A 12,655-nucleotide genomic window follows, 5' to 3' on the forward strand; every position below is an offset into this window, starting at 1 on the left:
GGCGCCCACAGCTCGCGGGGAGGCGGGGGACTCCGTCCCCGCCTGCCGCTGCCGTGGGTGCCAGTGGGCTCCATCCCCGCCTCCCACCACCGCCGCGGGTGCCAGCGGGCTCCGTGCCTCTCTGCCACCGCGGCGCAGCACTGGGCCGGGGCGAGCGAGCCCAGTGGCAGCGGCGGCCGGCCCCAAGCGGCCCCGCCGAGCGGCAGTGCCGAACTGGGCCACCTGGCCCCGTCGGCAGCCTCGAGCCCTCACGACCCAAGCCGAGCCAGTAAACCCTGCCCTGCCGCGGTTCTGTTACTATTTGGCAACTTTGTTGCACGTGGGTCCTCGCTGCGAACGACAGAGCGGCTTATAATTGGGTGCGGCTTATTTATGGACAAAGAACAAAATGTTTACCAACACCCGGACATGTGGCTTATAGTCCGTGCGGCTTGTAATCGTGAAATTACTGTAAATGACTATTTTGACTATATCAGTTCAGCTGCTCTGAAATACATAAGTCACTACGGTAATGTCATAGCATGGTTTTGTGACTGAATATGCAGTTTCTATATCAGAATCCTGCAAGGTCATTTATTATTTTTCTCTCAGATTGGCACATGCTTCTATTTCTTTATCAGTTCTGTATACATTTCATTTTAACATTATTTTATAAAGACCAAGAGTGGAGATAAAAAATCACAATGCGTTTTTAAATCTTTGTGTTTTCACTAATATTCCTCTAATGGTAATAAAATAAAATTAACCTTTTAAGGACAATCTGGTGACGCTTAGCTGTAAAATTTTGTGTACTGTTTTATGGTGGTTTGACTTGGGCTGGATGCCTAGTGCTCACCAAAGCTCCCTCAACTGGACAAGGAAGAGAAAATAGAAAAAAAAGGCTGATGGGGTGAGAGAAGGAGAGATCACTCACCAGTTGCCGTCGTAGGAAAACCAGACTTAACTTAAGGAAATTAGTTGAATTCATTCCCAATCAAAATCAGAGCTGGATAATGAGAAGTAAAACAAATCCTAAAACCACGTTCCCCCACGCCTCCCTCGTGCCTGGGATTAATTTTATTCCTGATTCTCTATCTCTTCCCCACACTCAGTGGCACAGGGAGATAAGGAATGGGGTTAGCAGTGAGTTAATCCCATGTTGGTTCTGCCACTGCTTCCCCCTCAGGGAGGGGAGTCCTTCCCCTGCTCCACCGCTGTGTTCCTCCCACAGGAATCACTTCTCCATGAACTTCTTAGAGGAGTCTTTCCCACGGGTTTCACTTCTTCACAGACTGCTCCAGCATGGGTCCTTTTTTTGTTTTTTTTTTCCCCCTGTTTTCCATGAAGTGCAACACTTCAGGAACAGGAGGCTGCTCCAGCATGGGTCCCCCATGGGATCACAAGTCCTGTGTCACAATTGTCTTTTGGGCATCCACCTACTCCAGCATGAGCTTCTCCACAGGCTACAGGTGGATCTCTGCTCCACTGTGGATCCCCATGGACCTCAGGAGGACATCCTGCCTCGCCATGATCTGTACCACAGGCTGCAGGAGAATTTTGACTCCAAAGACTGGAGCACCTGGTGCCTCTCCTTCTTCACTGATCTTGGTGTTTGCAGAGTTTCTCTCATATATTGCCACTCTTTTCTACTCTGACCTCAATTACTTCTGTGCAATAACTTTTTTTTTTTTCTCTTAAAATCTGTTATCTCAGAGGGACAAACACTCTGCTTGATGGGATAAAAGCATTCTGTGGTACTCTGTTTCCTGTGTAGTCTTTTATTTACTTAATGTGTTTACCTCTTTTTCCCTCCCTCCTTTTCAGATTTAAATAAGTTTTGAATTTAGTTGAATGATCTACCCTTTCAAAGCATTTTGTATGCCTTGTGATTTTGCTGACTCTTTAGATCATGGGCTGTATTAATCAGCTTTGTTTGGCCTTTTGATAATTTGATAATATCTGTATTATTACATTATTGATTCAAATAAAATTATAAATATCTTGATGGGATTTTTAAATGATACTACTTTGCAAGGTCAATCATTTCAATAGAATAGAGAAACAGTGCAAGAAAATTGTATGGATTACAAATTTAGGCCAAAAATGTAATGAAACGTGATTGACTTTTTTGTAACATTAAGGATAGCAACTGATAAAAACCAAGCTGAAAGTGATGCTAAGTAATCAGAGTAGTGACTCTCATATGAGTTTGTAGTGTGTAAGGCTAAAGAGAAGCAGATGTTAAGATATTTTACTCTATATGGCATACTTCTGTCTAGTGCATCAGTATCTGAAGAATGTTGACCAAACAGTTTTCTAAAAAAAGAGAAATGGGGATAACAATTTTCCTACATGCATTTCAATATATAGAAGTATTTTAAATGGAAGTGGTAATGTTTTGGAGGTTTGCAGTGCAAAGGTTTTAAGAACCTTTAATTTTTCAAATTGAATTTAATTAGCTCAATTATTAGCAACATTCTTAGTACCTATGTGCCTGTTTATTGATCTGAGCACAAAGTCTGGATTTGAACAGTGTTGGTTTAAGGCAGGTAAGTGCCTACATTTCCTTACAGATAGTAAAAAGTTTTGTTTGCAGATTTCAGTAAGCAATCAGCATCTCCCTCTTAATCTTGAATTGAGAGGCTCAGTGATCTTTGGAGCAGTGCCTGCAGAGTGGAACACTGCCATCTCACTCAGGACCTTTGTCATTTGGGGAGCAGCATGCCAAAAGCTGAGAAAAAAAAGCTATTGCTCTCCTTTTGCTTGTGAAATTAAAGTATCTCTAAGTAGCAACACTGTGCTTGTTTACAGGTTTTGTTTTTTTTTTAATAATGGAGACTTGAAAAGACATCATCACAAGGCAGTGTCAGTAACTGGGGAGGGCTTTTATCTGTAAGGCTTGCAATCTCTCTTACAATAAAAGCCTCCTAATTTGAGATTATTCTTTGTCCAGTGATACATTCCAAAAGGGAAACACATTTGTTTGGATATAAACAATAAAGAATAGTGTATGGTAAGTGGTATATCCCTGTGGACATTTTCTCACAGGACTGTAATTCTTCACCAAATCTCTTATGAATTGTGTCAGTACTGTACTTAAGTAAATAACAACAACCATTAAAACTCAAGTGTTGCCATCTATTGTTAGGCTGTTGTTCCTGTTTTGAACTGTTATACTCTTTTAATGCCATAGATGGTTTCTTTTCTTTGCACTTTTTTTCTGTTTTATTGTGTAAATATTAAAATTAGAAATGTATCTTCAGATGGATGTCTGTAAGAATACTAGTCTTGACACTTCTAATATTTGTGAAAACACAATTGCTAGTCCAACATTTTAATTTCTTTCCCACCAAGATTTTTTAAATTGCTTTATTCCCTTTCCCCCACCAATGTAGAAAAGTAAATGTTATTATCCATGCTTATTACTTGTAAAGAAGTTATTGTAAAGACTCATAAAGAATCATTGTCGTCTTCATTCCTTTTTGCAAATACTTCAAATTTTTGCTTCAGTTGTTTGTGGCTGTTGACCTTGTTCTTTTTGCAAATGATTTTTAGACAGTCAAACCTCAACTGAATTTCTCAGCAGGGATTTGCCTGTTCATTTTTATAGCTTATATTAAATGTGAGACTCCTAATTCTTACTGTTTCTGTTGTTCCTATAGCAACTAGATAGGGGGAGATGCAGCAGCATCACTTTGCTTCCCAGCTGGTGTTTGTGTTCTCAGCAAGGGGGGAGAGTATGAGGAAAATAGAGTATTAGTTAGGATGTAACTGGTTGAAAAGTATACTCCTTGTTGGATTGTCTCACCCTTTCCTCTAGAGGAGTTAATGATTTTAAGTATCTCAAACTTTGTTTATTAAAATTGTGTACTCTTGGATAGAGACATGATGTGCCAGCTTTTGGTCTTTTAGCTGTTGCTTGGTTCTTGATGGTTCCTTCCAGCTAAAACCATGTTTTATTTGTCAAATGGCTAGTAGTAGGATTTGTGTCAGGAATTAGACTGATGCTTATATATAGCCTGAACACACATGAAGTTGGGGCTCTTTAATTCCTGCTTTTTAATCTGATTCTTGCAGCTGTCCAGCAACTATAGTATACTAGACTGTACTTTTATTGTTGCCTAAGCGACTGTCTAGGAATAAAATGTTTAAATATTTTAATGCTACATTTTCAGAGATTACTAAGAACTAAGGTAGATCTAACTTATTCTACCTTCTCCAAGAAGCAGAGGTTGTTTAAATTCTCCTTTCTCTTACCTCGTGATGGAAATCTTCATAACAGAGTTTCCTGAGGATATCTGATGCCAAATTACTCCCTCTGAAGTAAACCAACATCTTTCCTTCATACCTGAGCACCTGAAGTTTTTGTGCTCTACCTTGGTGCTTCTTGTTTAGCCAAGCACTACTGCTGTGTGAGGGTTGTGTTTCTCTCACCATGATATGTGCGTTGTGAAGACTCCGGGGAGAGTTTTGCAATATTCAAGCCATTATTATATAAAACAGCCACAAAATATTTGACCTATATTTTAAGCTCCTCTGAGCTATTTGGTTTTATTAAATAAAAATTCATGGGCACAGGAACTGGACATCATATATTGCATCTCAAGAAGATGGGTCCCATCGCGTTTAGTGTGTGTAAATTGAAAAGCCTTTCCTAGCCAGGACAGCTCTGATTAGCAGGAGGAACTCAGAAAGTGCTGATTGGTAGATAATCAAGTGATTAATTTGCTCATGTGGAAAATAAAAAATTTAATTGTAGGCTTCTTGTTACTGAAGGAGCAGGTTGGAACTAAGACTTCTTACCTCACGGGAAGGTGCCACGATGCAAGATGTTACTGACATCATACTACAGGCATCAGGTTGCCTTCCATGAAATCCCTGCTCTCTTTACACTGGTGGTGGTGCCTCGGAAAAAGCAGTTGCTCTTTTGGAAATAGGTTTTTAATTGTTTCCCATTTTATTCCTTCCTTGTTTCCCCTGCCCCTGACTCTCAGAGGGGTTCATAATAGCTAATGAATATGACATCTGCTAAGTTTATAAATCAGTTTGTTTCTCTGATGGCTGCCTAAGCAGGGTTCCGATCCTCAGTAGATTGCATATTAGAACAGATTCAAATTTAATAAGAACAACATCTCTTCAAAACATTCTGGCTTTAAAAATACGTAATGGACAAGTCTCTTGTTTCTATAGACTCCAGCCTAGTCTCTCTCCTATATTCATGGAACCACTAAGTCTCCTAGGGCTTTGGGGAATCTTTGAGGCTGAGAGTGCTGGGGCTACTCAATTCAAGAAGAGAAGGCTCATGTGGGATCTTATCAATGTATGTGTGTGCCTGATAAGTGAATAAACTGAGCCAGACTCCTTGCAGTGCAGTCCAGTGGTAGAACAGGAGGAAGTAGATGTAATTATAGTATATCAATAAACTTTTTTACTGTGAATGTTCAAACACTGAAATTTCAGAGAGAGGCTGTGAAGTCTTCATCTGTGGAGAAGCTTAAAACCCAATTTGGCTCAGGCCTGAGCAATCTGCTGTAATTAACTCTACTTTGAGACTTGATCTCCAGAGGTCCTTTTCAACCTGAAATATTCTGTGAATATTGTGGATTATGTCAGCAGATAAAATAATTGGGAGATACTTTTCTGTGAAGAAATTGCTGCTTGGAGAATATTGTATTATCAGAGATAAAAATATGGCTTTTGTGAGATGTTTTGAAAATCCTTTCTGCTTAGATTTTAATTTTTATCTTAGTAAATCTTCTGGAGTTACAATGTTTATTTCTTACAACCTAATTCTTTTATTAGAAACTCCCTGACCTATAAATTGTGCTGTAACAACATTCTTATCAGCTTGCTTCACTTGACAAATAAATGCATTTTTATAGTGCTTAAAATCCAATCCTGAATGTAAAGCTCAGCTGGAGTATTTTTGATTCATAGTCATTAAGACTGGAAAATCCCTCTAAGATCCAGTCCAACTAATAGCCTCACATCACCATGTGTAGAACTAAGCCATGCCTTCAAGTGCCAAGTCCTCATTTTATTGAACACTTCCAGGGATAGTGATTCTACCACTTTCTTGGGCAGCCTGTTCCAATGCCTGCAGCGGCAGCTTTCCTGCCACTTTTCCCCAACCTGCAGTGCTGCATGAGACTATTGTGACCCAAGGGCAGGACCCAACACTTTACCTTGTTGAACCTCATACTATTTGGCACATCAGTCCAGCACACTCATCATACTCAACTCTGAATTGAAGTTGCTAGGCAAAAGTTGAGGAAGAATTTCATTAAGTAAACCAGAGTTTTGCTCTCTTGGTTAGGACACTTGTATCCGTATGATTTCTAACAGAGATGAAATGTAGTGTGAACTTGCATGCATCTCTTGCTGCCTGGTTACTGAATATGCAGAAAGTGATTATTCTGTTCTCTGGAATATTCAGTTCAGAGTAATACATAAATGTACAACCAGAGTTTGACAATTGCCTTGAGGTGTTGATTTTATTATCAGTAAATATTAGCTAAGAGCAAGCATCATCTTTCTCTTTCCTAGATTTGCTGGTGAGTGTTTGCTCGAGGTCAGTTGAAATCATTCATGTTTTCCAAGAAGGGAGTGCATATTGCCTCTTGAATGGTTCCAGTATAAGTTGGGGAATTAAAAGTCAGTTATGATGTTGAGAAATACAGATTTTAAAAAGGAAGAATAAGTGAGGCATCTGGAAAGCGAGGCAGTGGTTGGAGCCAGGGAAGAAACAATGTTAGCACTGGGTGTGGGGTGGGAAGATCAGGTTCCTGGAGGAAGGAGAAGGAATAGGTAAAGTAGGGTGCTTTTTTGTTTTTATTTGCTTTTTCAAAAAAGCTAAAGATGTGTGATTTTTGAGCCAAATTACTAACCTTAATTTGAGTAAGTAGTGGCAAGGAACTGAGAATTTACATGAGATTCTGACATTGGTTTTCTGGACATCTCTTTCAGATTCTTGAACAAATCCTGCTTGAGCAGACCCCTCTGCAGGCATTAAGGATTTAAATATAATTATTGTTTGGATGAACATTCGAAAAATTCTGCTTTGAAGCTTTGTTATGCATCTCTTCATTCAAATCACTTAATGTTTTCAATCTTGTTTACTTTTTTACAGCTGTTAACACAATAGGGCAAAAGCTTCCAAGGAATGACTATTGATGTCTGAGGGAACCTAGATCCTAATTGCAGAACAATTGCTGTGATGTCATGTGCAGATTTTATGTGGTGTTCACAAACAGCTGGTTGCAAACAAATAGATTGCAAAAAATGTCTATAAAGGTTTTGTTCTACTTGTAAAGCTGCTGTCTGCACTTTCAAGAGCTTTTGGGGTGCAACTGTGTGTGAATACTCCTCTTCAAGAGAATTCTCATATGAAATTAGCTTTGTGGAAAAAAAGTGCTTTTGTCCATGTGATTTTTATAATTCGAACACTAAAAACAAGCACAGCTCTAGAAATGTGGTTATATAGGATGAAAACAAAAGTGACTCTCCACTATGCAATTGCATACCAAAATTTGGCATCAATTTAAATGAGTTAAATAAGCAAAAGTGGTTCTTTTAAATAAGCAAAAGTGTTCTTGCCAGATTATTATGTAGCATAAAAGTTAGCCTAATACAAAACTTTCCTCTGGAAGAAAATGTCTCCAGTGAATATAATTATTCTAGTATCAATAGAAATGCACATATAGTTAAAGATGACATTTCTTACTGTGAAATGTCAAAGTATATATCTGTTTTCTGATTAGAGATAATAACTAAATGTCAGCAAGATAAATGTATGGTAATTTTAGACTTCTAAGGATATTTCTGGAAATGTTTTCATTATAAAATTAATGTATGTAATTTTATTATTCTCAAAAAATAATCAAAGGCTGGTCAGATAAAAATTCTGCTTTTGTTTTCCAGAAACCAGCAAACATCCTGGTAATGGGTGAAGGTCCTGAAAGAGGAAGAGTCAAAATAGGTAAACTTTTTGAGAAAATCTAATTATGAAGCTAAGAGATTACTGTAATAAAAAATGCAATTTCTGTGTAAGATAAAAACTGATCTTCAGTATTCTTTGAATGCATGTATCTACAACCCCTAGTTCAATTTTAAATCTCATTCACGAGTTTATAGACTTGAGAAATTCTATATATATATCATTAGACATTTCTAAACTTGCCAAGGGTATTGGATGAGACAAAAACATCTGTATGAGACAAGAAAGTAATAAGCACAGAGAAAGTGGCAATGATCAGGGTTGTTTTGACTTCTACTATGATTAGTTAGCATAAGTTAGCATTATTACTTATAAATTGTGTTTGGTTTTTTTAAATTTTTATATAAATAACATTACTGCACATGTTTGTAGAGATCTAAAGGTTTGTTGTGCAAAAGTTACTTGGTGTCAAGGTGAGCTACGTATGTAGCTGTGATGATCTTTATCCAAAATCTAACTGCCTTCTCAGTTTTAATGATGTAGATATTACCTTTTTAAAATAAATCATGTGGCAGTAGTTGAGTTTGTGTAAAAGAAAAGTTTCAGATTTGAATTGGGTTTAAAATATGTGAGTTTGACAGCACACCACATTTTGTGCTTTTCCATCAAGCATTTCTTACTGTTACTTAGGCTCATTCTAAGGAGAATTTTTGAGTTCTATAGAATGAATGCTTGTTAAGATACACCTTCGTAACAGTGCATGCTGACTGACTCCAGAGCTCATTCCTCCAAATCATGGAGGAGGCTTGCCTTGAAAAATAGAGCAAAACAATCTACACTGCAGTACAGTAATTTCACGAATACAAGCCGCACGGACTATAAGCCGGTGTTGGCAAACATTTCGTTCTTTGTCCATAAATAAACTGCACCTGATTATACGCCGCTCTGTCGTTCACAGCGAGGACCCACGTGCAACAAAGTTGCCAAATAGTAACAGAATCGCAGCAGGGCGGGGTTTACTGGCTCAGCTCGGGCTGTGCAGGCTCGGCCCGCTCGGGGCTGCCAACGGGGCCAGGTGGCCCAGCTTGGTGGGGCCACTCAGTGGGGCCGCTGGGGGCCAGCCGCTGCTGCCACTGGGCTCGGTCACCACGGCCCAGCGCTGCCCCACGGTGGCAGGCTGGGACAGAGCTCGCAGGCACCCATGGCAGCGGGTGGGGACGGAGCCCACCGGCACCCACGGTGGCGAGTGGGAACGGAGCCCGTTGGCACCCGTGGCGGCGGGCGGGGACAGAGCCCCCCTGCTCCCGCGGCGGCAAAGGCAGGAGGGGAAGGAGCGCTCCTGCAGCAGTGACAGGCGGGCACAGGAGCCCCCCACCTCCCCCTGAGCCGCGGGAATGGCAGCACAGAGCCCCCTGTCTCCCCCCGGGCCGCGGGGATGGCAACACGGAGCCCCTCGTTTCTCCCCCTGGCTGCGCTGCCTGAAGGAGGGAGCTGCCCCGCCTCTCCCTGCCCCCTGCTGCCTGCAGGGAGCCAGCTTCACCCGCGGCGCAACAGAGTAACCAATTTGTAACAATCGCACAATGCCGGGTTTTACTGCCAGGTGCTTGACTCGGCACCTCGGTTTCCGCTTCCAGGGTTGGAAATGTCAGAAAATTATTCATATATTAGCCGCTCCTGAGTGTAAGCCGCATTTCCGGTATGGGAGCAAAATTTTAGTCAAAACAGTGTGACTTGTAATCGTGAAATTACTGTAATTTTAGTTTTGCACTTTTAGTAAATGTTTAGCAGTCGCAAGGATTCACAGTTTTGTAAGCATGTATAAAAGTGAAGGAGAAAATTGGAGACCTGCTACTGTAGACTTCAGTTAACCAGGCTTCTGTTACAGTTTTAAAAAATGAACAGGCATCTGTGTTACGTAAAGTTTTACAATACCATGATGAAAACATGTCAGATGTTATCCTTCGTAGTCGTCAGAATGAAGTAAATGGAATTTAGCCTTAGAAAAATTTGGTCCAGTATTCTCATAAGTAGTTTTTGTTTTGTTAGAAACTGATTTGTAATTTTTAATGTTTTTCAGCTGTTTTTGTTAATTGTTTTTGACAATGCTGTTGAATTTTGTTTTATTTGTATTAAAATTTAAATACTCTTCTCATTTTTTCTCCCCATTCCCTAGCTGATATGGGTTTTGCAAGATTGTTTAACTCGCCTTTGAAGCCATTGGCAGACTTGGATCCGGTTGTGGTGACATTCTGGTACAGAGCTCCAGAGCTGTTACTTGGGGCCAGGCATTACACAAAGGCCATTGGTGAGTCTCCTGTAAGAAAGATGTTTGCCTGCAAGTTCTGTAAGGAAAGTAGGCTTATAATAGATTGAATGGTCAGTTGACCAGCTAGTTTTGGGGTTTTGTCACTAAAGTCATAGCAGATGATCCCATCCATAAAAGTTTAATCAAGATTAAAACTTTTTGAGGACTGTGCTTTTATTTTTCAATATAATCTAGACTTTTTAAATATCTAGTTTGATTTGTTTTTAAAACAAAAATATCCTTTGAATTGGTTTGTATGTTTTCTCAATATTGGCTTACAAGTCTTTTAAGTTAGAAGTCTTTCTAACTTTTGAAAGGGAAATAGCTATGGCATTCTAGCAGGGTCTTACATGTCCAGATGCTTCTATGAAACGTGTGGCTTGATAAGCAGAAGGCTGGACTCTTGTGCTGTGCATAATCTGCAAATCATTTACTCCTGATGATTTATGAAGCTCCATGTTCAGGAAATGCTGGTAGCCAGGCTCTTTCCACCTTAGTAAGTTCTAGAAGCACAGTCAGCCTTGGTGCCCAGCTGTTAGGAGAATTAAAACATTGAGGTGCATGAGAGGTATCCTGGCTGCATGGTTGGCTGATATACTGAACTGCAAAGGAAACAGTGACCCTCTGTTAATAGTGATAAATCATTCTTATGAGTACAGAGGTGACTTTCTTAGCAGGCATTTTTCTGTTGCAGAAGTTTTTGGAGATGCTCTGTGGGCCTTTGTTCAGAGAATTACAAAACACTGTGTTGTACTGGCATCTCAATTTGAGTGTTCTCTTGGGTAAACCAACACTTAAGGCTCACAGTGTGTTTTTTTTTAAATAACTCCTGTTTATTCAGCTGCCATATACAGCAAAAGATTTGGAGAATGAATGAATTGACACCTGACTTTTTGATGTAGACTTGCACTTCTCATTTCTTTGTTGCAGTCCTCCAGTGCAGGAATTTATTTTGTGTACTCTAGGAGAACTCTACAGCAAAAGCGGAAGTATCAGAAGAGAGGAAAATCTGAAAGGAAAGGGACCCTGGAAAGTTTCTTGTTTATCCTCCTGTTCAAAGCAGTGCCCACTATGAATTCTACCTGGTCTGTTGAGGGGCTTGTCCAGCTACATCTTGAAAACCTCTAAGAACAAAGATTTCACACCCCCTCTGGTTAACCTGTTCCACTGCAAAATCATCCTCATAGTGATGAATATTTTTTTATACCTAATACCAATTTTTTGTTCTGGTTTATGTTAATCTCTTGCTCTCCTGTTGTATGCCACTGTAAGAGCCTAGCTCTGTCATCATGGTTACCTCTGTGTAGGTACTGGGAGGGCTGCCCATAGATTCCTCTTCAGTCTGAACAAGCCCATGTCCATCAGTATCCTTTCCTGGAGCAGATTCTCCAGCTGTTAATCATGCTGCTTACTTCTGCTTCTTGCCTTTGTCACTCCACTGTTTCATGATTGTTACAGCCAAGGTTGCCATTGATTATCATATCCCCAAACAGTTGTTCTTCTTCAGCAGCAGATCTGAGGGATGACACATGGTTTACCCCCAAGTGCACTAGACATCTTTTCAGCATCCCTGAAGTGACCATGTTTGTGTTCTTTTTGTTCTCCATGATGCCCCATGGGCTGTCCAGTGCTCCAACCAGAGTGTGTCTCCCAGTGTGAGGCCAGTGTCACCCTGCAGACTGACTCCTGCATGGCAACACCCTCCCTCTGGAGCTCTGCCTCAGCTGAGACAGAGGCATCCCAGGGAATCTGCTACAATGGGAGCTGGAGATGGAGCCTTGTAATGTCCCCTGCGTGGTTCTGGCACAATCCCGTGGTGGCAGGAGCAGAATCTTAGGGCCTGCTTCACATCTGCCACTATGCAGACTGGGCTGCTAACTACTGAGTCTGTGTTTGCTGAAGTGTTTTAAAGAAAATACCAGCAGGATTGCCTCAAATATCTGTGAATGAGATGCTTAAGATGCCCTATGCTTGTAGTGGAAAACACTGATGTGGATGGACCACATTACTGAGTGACCTGTGTGTGTGGTACAGGGAAGTTAGCTCAACTGACAGCTACCTGGTTTTGATAGATGGCATATTGTTTGGAGATTTGGGTGAGTGATATGTATCACTATCTCAGGGTATCTCTTTGAAGGATGAATTAGTATAATGCTGTTGTTTGTTTAATTATGTCATAAATAACTTGGTTCTTGCCCTGAGGGATCTCTAGTCTATGTTAGAACACAGGCAAGAGGCTCCTATGAAACTTCAGAGGATGGTGGTACTTTGGAGATATCTGGTTTTGCTAGTAGTTTATTATTTCTGAGGCTTTTATTTCTTTTATCACTCCAGTGAGTCACCCAGGAGGGGTGTGAAGGATTACATAGTAGTACCTAGCATGCAGTGTGGGTGCTGAGGGCACTCGAAACAGTTTGGGCAGCAAAATAAACATG

The 12,655-nt window shown here is 40.6% G+C and overlaps 1 protein-coding gene across 2 annotated transcripts in view; it reads left to right on the forward strand.

The window, feature by feature from the left end:
- Positions 1-12,655, forward strand: part of CDK19 (cyclin dependent kinase 19) — a 123,456-nt gene that overhangs the window by 80,144 nt on the left and 30,657 nt on the right. For both annotated transcript variants that reach the window (XM_033055019.2, XM_033055021.1), the window contains 2 exons: positions 7,900-7,957; positions 10,089-10,220. In XM_033055019.2, coding sequence (XP_032910910.1) covers positions 7,900-7,957; positions 10,089-10,220 — 190 coding nt within the window. The remainder of the gene's footprint in view (positions 1-7,899; positions 7,958-10,088; positions 10,221-12,655) is intronic.

Source organism: Catharus ustulatus, chromosome 3 (genome assembly GCF_009819885.2).
Source record: "Catharus ustulatus isolate bCatUst1 chromosome 3, bCatUst1.pri.v2, whole genome shotgun sequence".
NCBI classification, from domain to species: domain Eukaryota; kingdom Metazoa; phylum Chordata; class Aves; order Passeriformes; family Turdidae; genus Catharus; species Catharus ustulatus.